This window comes from Anomaloglossus baeobatrachus, chromosome 7 (assembly GCF_048569485.1).
Source record: "Anomaloglossus baeobatrachus isolate aAnoBae1 chromosome 7, aAnoBae1.hap1, whole genome shotgun sequence".
Taxonomy (NCBI): Eukaryota; Metazoa; Chordata; class Amphibia; order Anura; family Aromobatidae; genus Anomaloglossus; species Anomaloglossus baeobatrachus.
The window spans coordinates 308421226-308441688 of NC_134359.1; the positions used below are offsets into that span (position 1 = coordinate 308421226).

Consider the following 20463-nt stretch of genomic DNA (forward strand, 5'->3'; position numbering starts at 1 on the left):
CCAAGCAGTAAATCACCAGACTGGAAAACAACAGCACACAGACCGGTGTAGTAGAAAGCTATAGTTGGCATAGGAAGACAAATTCATCCGTCTTAGAAAACCAGGGAATACCTGTGATAGGTCTCCCACAACACGTGATCCAGCAGGCCAGCAGAAATTAAGTCCTGTTAGCCCGATCATTAAGCACACAGCTGGTAGACGCCCGAGCCTGGCTGTGCAACTCAGAAGCACCAGAGAAAGTACAGTTCAAGTACAAGTACAGTTTAAGATTTCTCACGAGCTGCGCCTATGCTCTGGAACACACTACCAAGAGAAATCCGATTAATTCCCATCATCCACACCTTTAAGCGGGCCCTAAAAACGCATTTCTTTAGACCGGCCTATCACCTCACCGCCCTGATCTAATCTAGTCCCTTTCTGCCCTTCATAACAAAAATGTACTTCCAATTCTTGTCCCCTGTACCAGTATAAATTCTGGCCAATGACGGGTTCATGCAGCTGGTTTCGAACCCCCTATTAAATCGATGGCTGGACCATATATGACAAGCTTTTCTCCCCCCATTCACCTTTTGTGCCCCCCCTATGTCCTCATAGACTGTAGCTTACGAGCGCGGCCCGCACTCCTCCTGGGATCTTAATTGTGTTTTTTATATTGTCTCATACTGTCTGTACATGTCCCCTCTGAATTGTAAAGCGCTGCGGAATATGCTGGCGCTATAGAAATTAAACTTTATATATATATTATACAGTGAGGAGTGTCAGAGTGTGTGGTCTGAACAACGTCTGATGCCGCCATGACACTCGGCGAGTCTAGAGCAAAATCCTGTGTGACAAAGCCTCAACACAAAGTCCCAGTCAGGACTCGCCAATCCTCTCTTCCCACAGAGGATTCTTCCCAGAGGATGGACAGAACAAAGTCTTCACTCACTGACTACCATGTGCCAAACAACAGTCTCATTAAGTGACATGAGCCACATCCATTGGTGGAGTTATGTGGATCGCCAAACCCACCCATCTCTCCAGCAATCCATACACCTAGCCCTTCTGAATGCCTTAACCAAACTTGTGGCACTTTAGGCACCAGCATAGCAATTCCAGGTTTACATGCCAGAGGACAACCACCTCTTGGATACATACCAGCCATTCACCATCTTTGCACCATTCCTTTCCCAACCAGAGAGTCTTCTCTCTCAACTCTGCGCTCCAGCCCTTTAGACACAGTCTATCAATGTCACCAGACCCTTTTTAGTCAACCCATCTTTTAGATATGCCTGTTTGTCAGACCTCTCTCTCCATGACCGCCTCCAATAGTTAACGTGGTAGTGAGACCCCCTCATAGTCAGATCTACTGTTTGGTCTTACTCTGTGTTATCTAGTACACTGCAGGGGCTACTATCTTGGTCCCTCAGCATCGAGCTGACAGACGATTTGCAACTTTTAGAACCTCCACGTCCTCTTTTTGCAGATCTATTTTGGCCTCTTCTTCCAGGGTATCTTCAACTGTCTCCATTGACGCATTTTCCTATCACCATCCTTGCTAGAGGCCCGTCATTCCGGCTATCCTTTCCTTCTGATTCTGTTTCAGGGGTTGGCCCCTGCCACCGTAAGGCCTGCTTCCTCTGACATCCAAGGCGACGCTTTTAACAGGTAGACCACACGTTTCCTTCTCTGGTCCCCGGCCTGAAAGCTGTCACCACCTCATACCAACTTCATAAAGTTATTCTGTAATCTTCAATCCTTTCAGATCCAACTGCCTCAGTTCTTCCAGGTATCTCATGCGATATTCTAGGGAGAACCTGTATATTTTCAACACAATCCTTTGTTCCCCCAACGACAAATGGAACTATACCAACTTCAAGGGTATCTTTGTTTCTTCAATTCTTACTCTTACCACCCCTGATTTATCCACAATCTCCTGAATGACTCTTCCATTCTTCCAATAATTTTTCCAACAAGATTTCTGGTCACCTGGATGAAGTTTTCCACAAATTCCAAAAAACATTGCGCTGTTTGGACTGCTTCTACAGTTTCTCCATAAATTCAAAAAGTTCCACCGTCTTCTTTCAATTCGATAGCTGTAACGCCCAGAGTCTTCCTGGTTTGTTGCTGAATATTATTTCTCAGTGCTCGTATTGCAAACCGAATTAACAGTTTCTTCACTGCAATCACTTCCTAAAAAGATGTGGTCAGCTGCTTGATGTATTCTAAGCGTCTGGCGGATTCTCCCTTTTTTACCGTGATCATTTATTTTGTACAAACACATTGTAGGTGCATGTCACTTAGGATAGCCATTCGCTTTTTTATGGCTTCACTTCCCTACCAAACCACCAACTGTCTAGCCTCTGGAGCAGTGTACACTTTAAAGGCTCCTACGGCCTTGAATTTTTCATGTACCATCTTACTGGTAAAGGCTTCTCTCATGCACGTAAAGACTGGGTGGATTCCTTTACCTTCACGGTCATCGAACCATTTCTTGGGTCTTTCACACCCATCATCCACTTCTTTTCTTACCAAAGGCTCCACCTTTTGAGCTGCACGCTCCTTAGGTTTAGCCACAGCCTCCAAGCCTTTGTGTTTCTCATCATATATGATCTCGGGTTTCTCACTCTTTGGAGCCAAGTCAATTTCTGTGTCTTCAGTCTTGGCCTTTATCAGCAGGTTTAATCGAGCTCTCAGCTCCTGATGAGACTCTGGCCCTGATTTTACTTCCTCAGTGGCTGTCTTCACTTCCACAGCTTTAGCTGTCTCTTGGTTCTCCGCCGCATTACATTCAACTTCCTCTTGGGTCTCTGCAGTGTCACCTTCTGCCGTTTATTGCGTCTCTGCAGCATCACATTAAATTTTATCTGGGTTCTCTAGACCTTGAGAGGTTTTCTAGCACTCCATCCCCTCAACCTCATGTTCTCTGGCGTCTTCACCAGTTTTGGCGCTGTTTTCACGGTCAACTGCCCCATCGCTTGGTGGATCACCAGTCTGCTCACCATGACCTTTGTGGATTTTTACTCCACTAACAGTCTCCAGGATTCCTTCTTGTATAGTGCTCTTAAGGAATTATTTTCCTATAGTGCTCCTGAGGACTTCATCTCCTCCAGCACTCTCAAGAACTTCATCTCCTCCAGCACTCTCCAGGATTTCATCTCCTCCAGCACTCTCAAGAACTTCAGCTCCTCCAGTGCTCTCAAGGATTTCATCTCCTCCAGCACTCTCAAGAACTTCATCTCCTCCAGCATTCTCTAGGATTTCATCTCCTCCAGCACTCTCGAAAACTTCAGCTCCTCCAGCACTCTCAAGAACTTCATCTCCTCCAGCGCTCTCCAGGATTTCATCTCCTCCAGCACTCTCAAGAACTTCAGCTCCTCCAGTGCTCTCAAGGATTTCATCTCCTCCAGCACTCTCAAGAACTTCATCTCCTCCAGCATTCTCTAGGATTTCATCTCCTCCAGCACTCTCGAAAACTTCAGCTCCTCCAGCGCTCTCAAGAACTTCATCTCCTCCAGCACTCTCCAGGATTTCATCTCCTCCAGCACTCTCAAGAACTTCATCTCCTCCAATGCTCTCAAGGATTTCATCTCCTCCAGCACTCTCAAGAACTTCATCTCCTCCAGCATCCTCCAGGATTTTATCTCCTCCAGCACTCTCCAGTATTTTATCTCCTCCAGCACTCTCCAGGATTTCTTCTCCTTCAATGCTCTCGCCCTACGCAACATCTTTTTTACACTCAGAAATTGTTGCAGACACCATTAATTCCTCTGTGTCCTTTTCTGTGCTTTCCTCCTGCTGATTTGCGTTGTCCCAACGTATCCTCTCCGATTTTACTTCTGCTTGCACCACAGTATTATCGGCCTCCAAACCAGCGGTTGTGATTGTCAATGTGCCTTCATCAACAAGGTATTCACCCTTCTCTGGACACTCAGATGGTGCATCTTGTTTGACCTCTCGAAGCTAATTATGTCTCCGGCGTTGGGAGGAGGATTTATCCTTCTTACTTGCCTCTTCCTCACTGTACTCTCTTGTCATTTTATTAGAGTTACAGACTTCATGTGATTTTTTTCCTTTCTTGAAGGAGGAAGATTCTCCAAAACGCGTGGAAATAAAATCACCGTAAAAGAATCCTGGATTGTTCCTTACTATGGAAGTGCGGCATTTGACCCTTTCTTATATGATTTAGCTCTTAATAAAACTCGTGGCACTACAGGTACCAACGTAGACATTCAATTTTTACATCCCAAAGGACAACCATCTCGGGTATACATACCGGCCATTCGCAATGTGGCCGGTCACCATCTTACACGTTTAGAGGCAAAAAGCCAAATCACCCCAAAAAAACAGTGAAGTGTGGAGGTGTGAACTTCATGGTATGGGGCTGTTCTTCAGCAGACGGCACTGGCAAACTTCATATAATGGAAGGAAGGATGAATGGACAAATGTAGCGAGACATTCCTGATAAATATCTGCTGCCATCTACCAGGATGATAAAGAGGAAACGAGGGAGGACATTTCAGAAGACAATGATCCCAAACACACGGCCAAGGAAAATACCAACTGGTTTCAGATAAAGAAAAAAAAAACTACTACAATGGCCGAGACGATCACCGGGGCTGAATCCAAGAGAAGGAAGGAACTAAATCTCAAAGATCATAGAAGCAGCCGGGACCTGCAGGATGGGAGGAGTGTTAGTGTGGAAAAATGAGCCAAAATCCACCTGACCGATGCAGGTGACTAGTGTCTCCACACAGGGTGTGAGGAGTGTGTGCAGAAGAATGGACCAAAATCCACCTGAGCAATGCAGGTGACTAGTGTCTCCATACAGGATGTGAGGAGTGTGTGCGGAAAAATGGGCCAAAATCCACCTGAGCAATGCAAGTGTCTAGTGTCTCCATACAGGATGTAAGGAGTGTGTGCAGAAGAATGGGCCAAAATCCACCTGAGCAATGCAGGCGACTAGTGTCTCCATACAGGATGTGAGGAGTGTGTGCAGAAGAATGGGCCAAAATCCACCTGAACAATGCAGGCGACCAGTGTCTCCATACAGGATGTGAGGAGTGTGTGTGCGGAAGAATGGGCCAAAATCCACCTGAGCAATGCAGGTGACTAGTGTCTCCATACAGGATGTGAGGAGTGTGTGCGGAAGAATGGGCCAAAATCCACCTGAGCAATGCAGGCGACTAGTGTCTCCATACAGGATGTGAGGAGTGTGTGCGGAAGAATGGATCAAAATCCACCTGAGCAATGCAGGCAACTAGTGTCTCCATACAGGATGTGAGGAGTGTGTGCGGAAGAATGGCCCAAAATCCACCTGAGCAATGCAGGCAACTAGTGTCTCCATACAGGATGTGAGGAGTGTGTGCGGAAGAATGGGCCAAAATCCACCTGAGCAATGCAGATTACTAATGTCTCCATACAGGATGTGAGGAGTGTGTGCAGAAGATTGGACCAAAATCCACCTGAGCAATGCAGATTACTAATGTCTCCATACAGGATGTGAGGAGTGTGTGCAGAAGAATGGACCAAACTCCACCTGAGCGATGCAGGTGACTAGTGTCTCCATACAGGATGTGAGGAGTGTGTGCGGAAGAATGGGCCAAAATCCACCTGAGCAATGCAGGTGACCAGTGTCTCCATACAGGATGTGAGGAGTGTGTGTGGAAGAATGGACAAAATCCACCTGAGCAATGCAGGTGACTAATGTTTCCATACAGGATGTGAGGAGTGTGTGCGGAAGAATCGACAAAATCCACCTGAGCAATGCAGGCGACTAGTGTCTCCATACAGGATGTGAGGAGTGTGTGCGGAAGAATGGACAAAATCCACCTGAGCAATGCAGGTGACTAATGTTTCCATACAGGATGTGAGGAGTGTGTGCAGAAGAATGGGCCAAAATCCACCTGAGCAATGCAGGCGACTAGTGTCTCCATACAGGATGTGAGGAGTGTGTGCGGAAGAATGGGCCAAAATCCACCTGAGCAATGCAGGTGACTAATGTTTCCATACAGTATGTGAGGAGTGTGTGTGGAAGAATGGGCCAAAATCCACCTGAGCAATGCAGGCGACCAGTGTCTCCATACAGGATGTGAGGAGTGTGTGCGGAAGAATGGGCCAAATCCACCTGAGCAATGCAGGTGACTAGTGTCTCCATACAGGATGTGAGGAGTGTGTGTGGAAGAATGGACAAAATCCACCTGAGCAATGCAGGTGACTAGTGTCTCCATACAGGATGTGAGGAGTGTGTGCGGAACAATGGGCCAAAATCCACCTGAGCAATGCAGGCGACTAGTGTCTCCATACAGGATGTGAGGAGTGTGTGCGGAAGAATGGGCCAAAATCCACCTGAGCAATGCAGGCGACTAGTGTCTCCATACAGGATGTGAGGAGTGTGTGTGGAAGAATGGTCCAAAATCCACCGGAGCAATGCAGGTGACTAGTGTCTCCATACAGGATGTGAGGAGTGTGTGCGGAAGAATGGACAAAATCCACCTGAGCAATGCAGATTACTAATGTCTCCATACAGGATGTGAGGAGTGTGTGTGGAAGAATGGTCCAAAATCCACCGGAGCAATGCAGGTGACTAGTGTCTCCATACAGGATGTGAGGAGTGTGTGTGGAAGAATGGACAAAATCCACCTGAGCAATGCAGATTACTAATGTCTCCATACAGGATGTGAGGAGTGTGTGCGGAAGAATGGACAAAATCCACCTGAGCAATGCAGGCGACTAGTGTCTCCATACAGGATGTGAGGAGTGTGTGCGGAAGAATGGACAAAATCCACCTGAGCAATGCAGGTGACTAGTGTCTCCATACAGGATGTGAGGAGTGTGTGCGGAAGAATGGACAAAATCCACCTGAGCAATGCAGATTACTAATGTCTCCATACAGGATGTGAGGAGTGTGTGTGGAAGAATGGTCCAAAATCCACCGGAGCAATGCAGGTGACTAATGTTTCCATACAGGATGTGAGGAGTGTGTGCGGAAGAATGGGCCAAATCCACCTGAGCAATGCAGGTGACTAGTGTCTCCATACAGGATGTGAGGAGTGTGTGCGGAAGAATGGACAAAATCCACCTGAGCAATGCAGGCGACTAGTGTCTCCATACAGGATGTGAGGAGTGTGTGCGGAAGAATGGGCCAAAATCCACCTGAGCAATGCAGGCGACTAGTGTCTCCATACAGGATGTGAGGAGTGTGTGTGGAAGAATGGGCCAAATTCCACCTGAGGAATGCAGGTGACCAGTGTCTCCATACAGGATGTGAGGAGTGTGTGCAGAAGAATGGGCCAAAATCCACCTGAGCAATGCAGGCGACTAGTGTCTCCATACAGGATGTGAGGAGTGTGTGCGGAAGAATGGACAAAATCCACCTGAGCAATGCAGATTACTAATGTCTCCATACAGGATGTGAGGAGTGTGTGTGGAAGAATGGACAAAATCCACCTGAGCAATACAGGTGACTAATGTTTCCATACAGGATGTGAGGAGTGTGTGCGGAAGAATGGGCCAAATCCACCTGAGCAATGCAGGTGACTAGTGTCTCCATACAGGATGTGAGGAGTGTGTGCGTAAGAATGGTCCAAAATACACCTGAGCAATGCAGGTGACTAGTGTCTCCATACAGGATGTGAGGAGTGTGTGCAGAAGATTGGACCAATATCCACCTGAGCAATGCAGGTGACTAGTGTCTCCATACAGGATGTGAGGAGTGTGTGCGGAAGAATGGGCCAAATCCACCTGAGCAATGCAGGTGACTAGTGTCTCCATACAGGATGTGAGGAGTGTGTGCGGAAGAATGGACCAAAATCCACCTGAGCAATGCAGGCGACTAGTGTCTCCATACAGGATGTGAGGCGTGTGTGCGGAAGAATGGGCCAAATCCACCTGAGCAATGCAGGTGACTAATGTTTCCATACAGGATGTGAGGAGTGTGTGTGCGGAAGAATGGACCAAAATCCACCTGAGCAATGCAGGCGACTAGTGTCTCCATACAGGATGTGAGGAGTGCGTGTGCGGAAGACTGGGCCAAAATCCACCTGAGCAATGCAGGCGACTAGTGTCTCCATACAGGATGTGAGGAGTGTATGCGGAAGAATGGCTCAAATCCACCTGAGCAATGCAGGCGACTAGTGTCTCCATACAGGATGTGAGGAGTGTATGCGGAAGAATGGGCCAAAATCCACCTGAGCAATGCAGGTGACTAGTGTCTCCATACAGGATGTGAGGAGTGTGTGCGGAAGAATGGGCCAAAATCCACCTGAGCAATGCAGGTGACCAGTGTCTCCATACAGGATGTGAGGAGTGTGTGCGGAAGAATGGGCCAAAATCCACCTGAGCAATGCAGGTGACTAGTGTCTCCATACAGGATGTGAGGAGTGTGTGCGGAAGAATGGGCCAAAATCCACCTGAGCAATGCAGGGACTAGTGTCTCCATACAGGATGTGAGGAGTGTGTGCGGAAGAATGGACCAAAATCCACCTGAGCAATGCAGGAGACTAGTGTCTCCATACAAGATGTGAGGAGTGTGTGCGGAAGAATGGGCCAAAATCCACCTGAGCAATGCAGGCGACTAGTGTCTCCATACAGGATGTGAGGAGTGTGTGCGGAAGAATGGGCCAAATCCACCTGAGCAATGCAGGTGACTAATGTTTCCATACAGGATGTGAGGAGTATGTGCGGAAGAATGGGCCAAATCCACCTGAGCAATGCAGGCGACTAGTGTCTCCATACAGGATGTGAGGAGTGTGTGCGGAAGAATGGGCCAAATCCACCTGAGCAATGCAGGTGACTAGTGTCTCCATACAGGATGTGAGGAGTGTGTGCGGAAGAATGGGCCAAAATCCACCTGAGCAATGCAGGCGACTAGTGTCTCCATACAGGATGTGAGGAGTGTGTGCGGAAGAATGGGCCAAAATCCACCTGAGCAATGCAGGTGACTAGTGTCTCCATACAGGATCTGAGGAGTGTGTGCGGAAGAATGGGCCAAAATCCACCTGAGCAATGCAGGCGACTAGTGTCTCCATACAGGATGTGAGGAGTGTGTGCGGAAGAATGGGCCAAAATCCACCTGAGCAATGCAGGTGACTAGTGTCTCCATACAGGATCTGAGGAGTGTGTGCGGAAGAATGGGCCAAAATCCACCTGAGCAATGCAGGCGACTAGTGTCTCCATACAGGATGTGAGGAGTGTGTGCGGAAGAATGGGCCAAATCCACCTGAGCAATGCAGGTGACTAATGTTTCCATACAGGTGGTGTCTGGAAGCTTCATCAACAACAAAGGAGAATGTACCAAGTATTAAATACATTTCAGTAACCTGTTCAATACTTTTCCCTGTATCATTTCTCATTATTATTACACATCATTTATGGACATCTATGGTTTGATGTCTTTGCCTGTGTGGATTGGATGGGTTGTTACCGACATCTGGTGAGAAATGATGTGAATAGCAGCTTAGAGCTGTATTCACTGTTTTCTATGTGGTCTTCGGTGTTGTGGGGCAGGAGCGGGAGACATTACTGCATCTAACATCCTGGCTCTCAGAATTTGCTGAATGTCCATCACTTTCTAGATTAACATTGAAAAGTCATAAAAGTTGTTTTGCAGTTTGTGCGGAGACAATGAGAGGTGAAGTATGACGAGGGGATGCGGCCTTTCCATAGTCGCTGTGACTTCAGTCTTAGCGGGGTGTCTGACTAACCACTTGATGTGTCATTACAGGGTGATCGTCAGCGCCCCCCGCTATCCTGTGGCGACTAATAATACCGGTCGGCTGTATAACTGCAATCCGGGGACCAGTCGTTGTTCTCCCATCACTATCCCTGGTAAGAATAACTCAAGGCAGATCCTCCTCTGGCCAAATAGATCATCTTTCAGCATCATGGACCGTCCTCCAGACTCACAGTTTATCCTCTGGCCTTATAGATTATCTTCTGGCTTCATAGATCTTCCTCTGGCCTTACAGACTGTCCTCTGGCCTCACAGATTGTCATCTGACCTCATAGATCGTCCTCCAGCGTGATAGATTGCCATCTGAACTTATAAATCATCCTCTGGCCTCCTAGATCATTCTCCTGCCTTACAGATCGTCCTCCGGTCTCACAGATAGTACTTTGTCCTCATAAATCGTCCTCCAGTCTCCTAGATCGGCCTCAAAGACTGTCCTCTGGTCTCATAGATCATCCTCCGGCCTCATGGATTGTCCTCCGGCTTCCTAGATTGTCCTTGGGTCTCATAGATTGTCCTCCGGCCTCATGGATTGTCCTCCGGCTTTATAGATTGTCCTTGGGTCTCATAGATTGTCCTCCGGCCTCATGGATTGTCCTCCGGCTTTATAGATTGTCCTTGGGCCTCACAGATCATCCTCCAGCCTCATAGATCTTGCCAGGCCGCATAGATTGTGCTTCATAGATTCTCATACGTGGCCTCCATGTTCGTTGGTGACCCTATGGATCAGATGATGACACACGTCCTGATCTCTTTCTTTTCGCTGTGGTATCAGGCAGTGTATTCTCATTCATGGTCTCATACGTGGCCTCCATGTTTGCTGGTGACTCTGTGGATCGGATGATGACACACGTCCTGATTTCTCTCTCTTCGCTGTGGTATCAGGCAGGGTCTTCTCATTCATCGTTTCACACGTGGCCTCCATGTTTGTTGGCGACTCTATGGATCAGATGATGACACACGTCCTGATTTCTCTCTCTTCGCTGTGGTATCAGGCAGGGTCTTCTCATTCATGGTCTCACACGTGGCCTCCATGTTTGTTGGCGACTCTATGGATCAGATGATGACAGACGTCCTGATTTCTCTCTCTTCGCTGTGGTATCAGGCAGGGTCTTCTCATTCATGGTCTCACACGTGGCCTCCATGTTTGTTGGCGACTCTATGGATCAGATGATGACACACGTCCTAATTTCTTTCTTTTCGCTGTGGTATCAGGCAGGGTCTTCTCATTCATGGTCTCACACGTGGCCTCCATGTTTGTTGGCGACTCTATGGATCAGATGATGACAGACGTCCTGATTTCTCTCTCTTCGCTGTGGTATCAGGCAGGGTCTTCTCATTCATGGTCTCACACGTGGCCTCCATGTTTGTTGGCAACTCTATGGATCAGATGATGACACACGTCCTAATTTCTTTCTTTTCGCTGTGGTATCAGGCAGGGTCTTCTCATTCATGGTCTCACACGTGGCCTCCATGTTTGTTGGCGACTCTATGGATCAGATGATGACACACGTCCTGATTTCTCTCTCTTCTATGTGGTATCAGGCAGGGTCTTCTCATTCATGGTCTCACACGTGGCCTCCATGTTTGTTGGCGACTCTATGGATCAGATGATGACACACGTCCTGATTTCTCTCTCTTCGCTGTGGTATCAGGCAGGGTCTTCTCATTCATGGTCTCATACGTGGCCTCGTCACTCATTGTCCTTTATGTGTTTGGTTTACAGGAGCAGAGGATGATATCAATATATCACTTGGACTTTCCCTGGCAAGTCGGGAGAATCCTGGTCAGTTACTGGTACGTGTAATGTCTCCTTTCTGTTGTCTTTGTCTCGAATCTTAATCTACCTCATGGTCCACTCACATAATCAAGATGTTAGTCCTTGTAGAAGATCCCCGTCCAGGAGGATCTCTTCTCAGCACTATAAGACCCTGGGTGGGGTGATGAAATGTGTGGTGAAAAGTCTCCAAACTGCAGACACCTAATATCACTCATATGTCTGACAGGCGTGCGGCCCGACCCTGCAGAGATCCTGTGGACAGGACATCTATGTCAATGGACGCTGCTACCAGTTAGATCAAAGCCTGAGGGTAGAGGGCAACCTGTCAGCGCCTCCACCAGGTAAGTCCTGTGTGCCCAGTACGGGGCCTGTTTGTCACACAGTGTGCATAGACTGATGCAGAGCTGCGGCTCGGGACCACCCCACCCCACCCCAGCCTCATCACACCTTATTGTTTCCTCAGAGTGCGGTCTGGGTGTGGTTTTCGTCATCGATGGTTCCGGTAGTGTGGAAATACACAACTTCATCACAATGATGACATTTGTGAGGGAGGTTATCTCATCACTGAAGGAGACAGATACAGAGGTAATAAACTGTGCTCACAAGGCGGGAATGCGGGCTGAGCGGGGGCGACCAAAAACCACAGGATCAGAAGATCACAAAACGTGAAGAAAATGCCTTAAGCCCGCTTTACACGGTACAATATATCCTACGATGTGTCGGCGGGGTCACGTCGTAAGTGACGCACATCCAGCATTGTAAGTACATTGCAGTGTGTGACAGGTACGTGCGATTGCGATTGAACGGTAAAACGTTCCTCGCACGCACGTCGTTCATTTCTCTAGAATTGAACGTCAGATTGTTCATCGTTCCCGGGGTAGTGCACATCGCAGTGTGTGACACCCCGGGAACGATGAACAGATCTTACCTGCGTCCTGCGGCTCCCGGCCAGCAATGCGGAAGGAAGGAGGTGGGCGGGATGTTTACGTCCCGCTCATCTCCGCCCCTCCGCTTCTATTGGCCGGCTGCCACGTGACGTCGATGTGACGCCGAATGTCCCTCCCACTCCAGGAAGTGGACGTTCGCCGCCCACAGCGAGGTCGTATGGACGGGTAAGTACGTGTGACGGGGGTTAATCGTTTGTGCGGCACGTTCAACAAATTGAACGTGCCACACATATGATGGGGGCGCTGCAAATCGCATACGATATCGTATGCAAAATTGCAACGTGTAAAGCAGGCTTTAGTCTCTGCTGAGATCTGATTGGTTGAAGTTCCAGAGCTTGAGGCTGTGGCAGTACTGGTGAGACTCTGATGATACCACCTCCTGATCAAGTCTGTGGCAGCACTGCTGAGACTCTGATGATACCACCTCCTGATCAAGTCTGTGGCAGCACTGGTGAGACTCTGATGATACCACCTCCTGATCAAGTCTGTGGCAGCACTGCTGAGACACTGATTATACCACCTCCTGATCAAGTCTGTGGCAGCACTGCTGAGACTCTGATGATACCACCTCCTGATCAAGTCTGTGGCAGCACTGCTGAGACACTGATTATACCACCTCCTGATCAAGTCTGTGGCAGCACTGCTGAGACACTGATTATACCACCTCCTGATCAAGTCTGTGGCAGCACTGCTGAGACTCTGATGATACCACCTCCTGATCAAGTCTGTGGCAGCACTGCTGAGACACTGATTATACCACCTCCTGATCAAGTCTGTGGCAGCACTGCTGAGACACTGATGATACCACCTCCTGATCAAGTCTGTGGCAGCACTGCTGAGACACTGATTATACCACCTCCTGATCAAGTCTGTGGCAGCACTGCTGAGACACTGATTATACCACCTCCTGATCAAGTCTGCAGCAGCACTGCTGAGACACTGATTATACCACCTCCTGATCAAGTCTGCAGCAGCACTGCTGAGACACTGATTATACCACCTCCTGATCAAGTCTGTGGCAGCACTGCTGAGACACTGATTATACCACCTCCTGATCAAGTCTGTGGCAGCACTGCTGAGACTCTGATGATACCACCTCCTGATCAAGTCTGTGGCAGCACTGCTGAGACACTGATTATACCACCTCCTGATCAAGTCTGTGGCAGCACTGCTGAGACTCTGATGATACCACCTCCTGATCAAGTCTGTGGCAGCACTGCTGAGACTCTGATGATACCACCTCCTGATCAAGTCTGTGGCAGCACTGCTGAGACTCTGATGATACCACCTCCTGATCAAGTCTGTGGCAGCACTGCTGAGACTCTGATGATACCACCTCCTGATCAAGTCTGTGGCAGCACTGCTGAGACACTGATTATACCACCTCCTGATCAAGTCTGTGGCAGTACTGCTGAGACACTGATGATACCACCTCCTGATCAAGTCTGTGGCAGCACTGCTGAGACTCTGATGATACCACCTCCTGATCAAGTCTGTGGCAGTACTGGTGAGACTCTGATGATACCACCTCCTGATCAAGTCTGTGGCAGCACTGCTGAGACACTGATTATACCACCTCCTGATCAAGTCTGTGGCAGCACTGCTGAGACTCTGATGATACCACCTCCTGATCAAGTCTGTGGCAGCACTGCTGAGACACTGATTATACCACCTCCTGATCAAGTCTGTGGCAGCACTGCTGAGACACTGATTATACCACCTCCTGATCAAGTCTGCGGCAGTACTGCTGAGACTCTGATGATACCACCTCCTGATCAAGTCTGCAGCAGCACTGCTGAGACACTGATTATACCACCTCCTGATCAAGTCTGTGGCAGCACTGCTGAGACACTGATTATACCACCTCCTGATCAAGTCTGTGGCAGCACTGCTGAGACTCTGATGATACCACCTCCTGATCAAGTCTGTGGCAGTACTGGTGAGACTCTGATGATACCACCTCCTGATCAAGTCTGTGGCAGCACTGCTGAGACACTGATTATACCACCTCCTGATCAAGTCTGTGGCAGTACTGCTGAGACTCTGATGATACCACCTCCTGATCAAGTCTGCAGCAGCACTGCTGAGACTCTGATGATACCACCTCCTGATCAAGTCTGTGGCAGTACTGGTGAGACTCTGATGATACCACCTCCTGATCAAGTCTGCGGCAGCACTGCTGAGACTCTGAGGATACCAACGCCTGAACAAGTCTGCAACAGCACTGCTGAGACTCTGATGATACCAACGCCTGAACAAGTCTGCAACAGCACTGCTGAGACTCTGATGATACCACCGCCTGATCAAGTCTGCGACAGCACTGCTGAGACTCTGATGATACCAACGCTTGAACAAGTCTGCAACAGCACTACTGAGACTGGTCAGGTCTCGTCTTTACTTTCCCAGTGTTGGTGTATACTGGACAAGTCCAGGCCAGCTTTTCCCTGCTGTGGTTACACCCAGCTCTGACCTGGTCATGTCAGGGGTTAACTTCCTTTGCCTCGTTATGGATCCCAGGACGCTATATATTGCCTCTCTCCCTATGGGTCAGTGCCAGTGATATTTCTGCCTTGCAGCGTGTATACTGGCTCTGGTGAGTGTTCCCGATCTGTCCTGCCTCCCTGCTACTGTGTCCTGACTTGTACCCTCCCTGTTCGTCTGCCTGTCCCGGTCCCTGACTTCCCACTCCTGTCTGTTGTTTGTGTTTCCCTCTGCATTCCTGATCTCCCGACTTCTGACTCGGTTCTGTTTTCTGACTTTGATATTGATCCTCCCTCTGCAGTGACTCGACTTGCCTGGCTAGACCCTGACTGTTTGACTACTCTATTGCCCCCTGGTGGCTTGCCTGTTAACTGCCTGCTGAAGTTACTCTGCTGTACTTCAGCTGCCTTTCCGTTACAGTGTTTCTTTGTCTCTGCTTCACTACTCTGCTGCCACCTAGTGGGGATTACGCTGTACTATGTCTTACTAGCCCTTTGTACAGCGTGACAACAAGTCTCTTCTCCACGTTCCCAGTGTTGGTGTATACTGGTCAGGTCTCTTCTCCACGTTCCCAGTGTTGGTGTATACTGGTCAGGTCTCTTCTCCATGTCCCCAGTGTTGGTGTATACTGGTCAGGTCTCTGCTCCACGTTCCCAGTGTTGGTGTATACTGGTCAGGTCTCTTCTCCATGTTCCCAGTGTTGGTGTATACTGGTCAGGTCTCTTCTCCACGTTCCCAGTGTTGGTGTATACTGGTCAGGTCTCTTCTCCACGTTCCCAGTGTTGGTGTATACTGGTGAGGTCTCTTCTCCACGTTCCCAGTGTTGGTGTATACTGGTTAGGTCTCTTCTCCATGTTCCCAGTGTTGGTGTATACTGGTCAGGTCTCTTCTCCATGTTCCCAGTGTTGGTGTATACTGGTCAGATCTCTTCTCCATGTTCCCAGTGTTGGTGTATACTGGTCAGGTCTCTTCTCCACGTTCCCAGTGTTGGTGTATACTGGTCAGGTCTCTTCTCCATGTTCCCAGTGTTGGTGTATACTGGTCAGGTCTCTTCTCCACGTTCCCAGTGTTGGTGTATACTGGTCAGGTCTCTTTTCCATGTTCCCAGTGTTGGTGTATACTGGTCAGGTCTCTTCTCCATGTTCCCAGTGTTGGTGTATACTGGTCAGGTCTCTTCTCCATGTTCCCAGTGTTGGTGTATACTGGTCAGGTCTCTTCTCCGCGTTCCCAGTGTTGGTGTATACTGGTTAGGTCTCTTCTCCATGTTCCCAGTGTTGGTGTATACTGGTCAGGTCTCTTCTCCATGTTCCCAGTGTTGGTGTATACTGGTCAGATCTCTTCTCCATGTTCCCAGTGTTGGTGTATACTGGTCAGGTCTCTTCTCCACGTTCCCAGTGTTGGTGTATACTGGTCAGGTCTCTTCTCCATGTTCCCAGTGTTGGTGTATACTGGTCAGGTGTCTTCTCCACGTTCCCAGTGTTGGTGTATACTGGTCAGGTCTCTTCTCCATGTTCCCAGTGTAGGTGTATACTGGTCGGGTCTCTTCTCCATGTTCCCAGTGTTGGTGTATACTGGTCAGGTCTCTTCTCCATGTTCCCAGTGTTGGTGTATACTGGTCAGGTCTCTTCTCCACGTTCCCAGTGTTGGTGTATACTGGTCAGGTCTCTTCTCCATGTTCCCAGTGTTGGTGTATACTGGTCAGGTCTCTTCTCCACGTTCCCAGTGTTGGTGTATATTGGGCAGGTCTCTTCTCCACGTTCCCAGTGTTGGTGTATACTGGTCAGGTCTCTTCTCCACGTTCCCAGTGTTGGTGTATACTGGTCAGATCTCTTCTCCACGTTCCCAGTGTTGGTGTATACTGGTCAGGTCTCTTCTCCACGTTCCCAGTGTTGGTGTATACTGGTCAGGTCTCTTCTCCATGTTCCCAGTGTTGGTGTATACTGGTCAGGTCTCTTCTCCATGTTCCCAGTGTTGGTGTATACTGGTCAGATCTTTTCTCCACGTTCCCAGTGTTGGTGTATACTGGTCAGGTCTCTTCTCCATGTTCCCAGTGTTGGTGTATACTGGTCAGATCTTTTCTCCACGTTCCCAGTGTTGGTGTATACTGGTCAGGTCTCTTCTCCACGTTCCCAGTGTTGGTGTATACTGGACAGGTCTCTTCTCCACGTTCCCAGTGTTGGTGTATACTGGTCAGGTCTCTTCTCCACGTTCCCAGTGTTGGTGTATACTGGTCAGGTCTCTTCTCCATGTTCCCAGTGTTGGTGTATACTGGTCAGGTCTCTTCTCCACATTCCCAGTGTTGGTGTATACTGGTCAGGTCTCTTCTCCATGTTCCCAGTGTTGGTGTATACTGGTCAGGTCTCTTCTTCACGTTCCCAGTGTTGGTGTATACTGGTCAGGTCTCTTCTCCACGTTCCCAGTGTTGGTATATACTGGTCAGATCTCTTCTCCATGTTCCCAGTGTTGGTGTATACTGGTCAGGTCTCTTCTGCACGTTCCCAGTGTTGGTGTATACTGGTCAGGTCTCTTCTCCATGTTCCCAGTGTTGGTGTATACTGGTCAGGTCTCTTCTCCATGTTCCCAGTGTTGGTGTATACTGATCAGGTCTCTTCTCCACGTTCCCAGTGTTGGTGTACACTGGTCAGGTCTCTTCTCCATGTTCCCAGTGTTGGTGTATACTGGTCATATCTCTTCTCCACGTTCCCAGTGTTGGTGTATACTGGTCAGGTCTCTTCTCCACGTTCCCAGTGTTGGTGTACACTGGTCAGGTCTCTTCTCCATGTTCCCAGTGTTGGTGTATACTGGTCATATCTCTTCTCCACGTTCCCAGTGTTGGTGTATACTGGTCAGGTCTCTTCTCTACGTTCCCAGTGTTGGTGTACACTGGTCAGGTCTCTTCTCCATGTTCCCAGTGTTGGTGTACACTGGTCAGGTCTCTTCTCCATGTTCCCAGTGTTGGTGTATACTGGTCAGGTCTCTTCTCCATGTTCCCAGTGTTGGTGTATACTGGTCATATCTCTTCTCCACGTTCCCAGTGTTTGTGTATACTGGTCAGGTCTCTTCTCCATGTTTCCAGTGTTGGTGTATACTGGTCAGGTCTCTTCTCCACGTTCCCAGTGTTGGTGTATACTGGTCAGGTCTCTTCTCCACGTTCCCAGTGTTGGTGTATACTGGTCAGGTCTCTTCTCCACGTTCCCAGTGTTGGTGTATACTGGTCAGGGTTCTTCTCCACGTTCCCAGTGTTGGTGTATACTGGTCAGGTCTCTTCTCCACGTTCCCAGTGTTGGTGTATACTGGTCAGGTCTCTTCTCCACGTTCCCAGTGTTGGTGTATACTGGTCAGGTCTCTTCTCCATGTTCCCAGTGTTGGTGTATACTGGTCAGGTCTCTTCTCCATGTTCCCAGTGTTGGTGTATACTGGTCAGGTCTCTTCTCCATGTTCCCAGTGTTGGTGTATACTGGTCATGTCTCTTCTCCACGTTCCCAGTGTTGGTGTATACTGGTCAGGTCTCTTCTCCATGTTCCCAGTGTTGGTGTATACTGGTCCGGATTCTTCTCCATGTTCCCAGTGTTGGTGTATACTGGTCAGGTCTCTTCTCCACGTTCCCAGTGTTGGTGTATACTGGTCGGGTCTCTTCTCCACATTCCCAGTGTTGGTGTATACTGGTCAGGTCTCTTCTCCATGTTCCCAGTGTTGGTGTATACTGGTCAGGTCTCTTCTCCACGTTCCCAGTGTTGGTGTATACTGGTCAGGTCTCTTCTCCACAATCCCAGTGTTGGTGTATACTGGTCAGGTCTCTTCTCCATGTTCCCAGTGTTGGTGTATACTGGTCAGGTCTCTTCTCCATGTTCCCAGTGTTGGTGTATACTGGTCAGGTGTCTTCTCCACGTTCCCAGTGTTGGTGTATACTGGTCAGGTCTCTTCTCCACGTCCCCAGTGTTGGTGTATACTGGTCAGGTCTCTTCTCCACGTCCCCAGTGTTGGTGTATACTGGTCAGGTCTCTTCTCCACGTTCCCAGTGTTGGTGTATACTGGTCAGGTCTCTTCTCCACGTTCCCAGTGTTGGTGTATACTGGTCAGGTCTCTTCTCCACGTTCCCAGTGTTGGTGTATACTGGTCAGGTCTCTTCTCCACGTTCCCAGTGTTGGTGTATACTGGTCAGGTCTCTTCTCCATGTTCCCAGTGTTGGTGTATACTGGTCAGATCTCTTCTCCATGTTCCCAGTGTTGGTGTATACTGGTCAGGTCTCTTCTCCACGTTCCCAGTGTTGGTGTATACTGGTCAGGTCTCTTCTCCACGTTCCCAGTGTTGGTGTATACTGGTCAGGTCTCTTTTCCATGTTCCCAGTGTTGGTGTATACTGGTCAGGTCTCTTCTCCATGTTCCCAGTGTTGGTGTATACTGGTCAGGTCTCTTCTCCATGTTCCCAGTGTTGGTGTATACTGGTCAGGTCTCTTCTCCACGTTCCCAGTGTTGGTGTATACTGGTCAGGTCTCTTCTCCACGTTCCCAGTGTTGGTGTATACTGGTCAGGTCTCTTCTCCACGTTCCCAGTGTTGGTGTATACTGGTGAGGTCTCTTCTCCACGTTCCCAGTGTTGGTGTATACTGGTCAGGTCTCTTCTCCATGTCCCCAGTGTTGGTGTATACTGGTCAGGTCTCTTCTCCACATTCCCAGTGTTGGTGTATACCGGTCCGGATTCTTCTCCATGTTCCCAGTGTTGGTGTATACTGGTCAGGTCTCTTCTCCACATTCCCAGTGTTGGTGTATACCGGTCCGGATTCTTCTCCATGTCCCCAGTGTTGGTGTATACTGGTCCGGATTCTTCTCCATGTTCCCAGTGTTGGTGTATACTGGTCAGGTCTCTTCTCCATGTTTCCAGTGTTGGTGTATACTGGTCAGGTCTCTTCTCCATGTTCCCAGTGTTGGTGTATACTGGTCAGGTCTCTTCTCCATGTCCCCAGTGTTGGTGTATACTGGTCAGGTCTCTTCTCCATGTTCCCAGTGTTGGTGTATACTGGTCAGGTCTCTTCTCCACGTTCCCAGTGTTGGTGTATACTGGTCAGGTGTCTTCTCCATGTTCCCAGTGTTGGTGTATACTGGTCAGGTCTCTTCTCCATGTTCCCAGTGTTGGTGTATACTGGTCAGGTCTCTTCTCCATGTCCCCAGTGTTGGTGTATACTGGTCAGGTCTCTTCTCCACGTTCCCAGTGTTGGTGTATACTGGTCAGGTCTCTTCTCCACGTTCCCAGTGTTGGTGTATACTGGTCAGGTCTCTTCTCCACGTTCCCAGTGTTGGTGTATACTGGTCAGGTCTCTTCTCCACGTTCCCAGTGTTGGTGTATACTGGTGAGGTCTCTTCTCCACGTTCCCAGTGTTGGTGTATACTGGTCAGGTCTCTTCTCCATGTCCCCAGTGTTGGTGTATACTGGTCAGGTCTCTTCTCCACATTCCCAGTGTTGGTGTATACCGGTCCGGATTCTTCTCCATGTTCCCAGTGTTGGTGTATACTGGTCAGGTCTCTTCTCCACATTCCCAGTGTTGGTGTA

At 49.0% G+C, this 20463-nt stretch overlaps 1 protein-coding gene across 1 annotated transcript in view; it reads left to right on the top strand.

Moving 5' to 3' along the window:
• Window positions 1-20463, top strand: part of LOC142245719 (integrin alpha-M-like) — a 66848-nt gene that overhangs the window by 12536 nt on the left and 33849 nt on the right. Inside the window, exons 3-6 of the mRNA XM_075318664.1 lie at window positions 9704-9807; window positions 11436-11506; window positions 11716-11830; window positions 11953-12074. Of these exons, the coding sequence (XP_075174779.1) occupies window positions 9704-9807; window positions 11436-11506; window positions 11716-11830; window positions 11953-12074 (412 nt within the window). The remainder of the gene's footprint in view (window positions 1-9703; window positions 9808-11435; window positions 11507-11715; window positions 11831-11952; window positions 12075-20463) is intronic.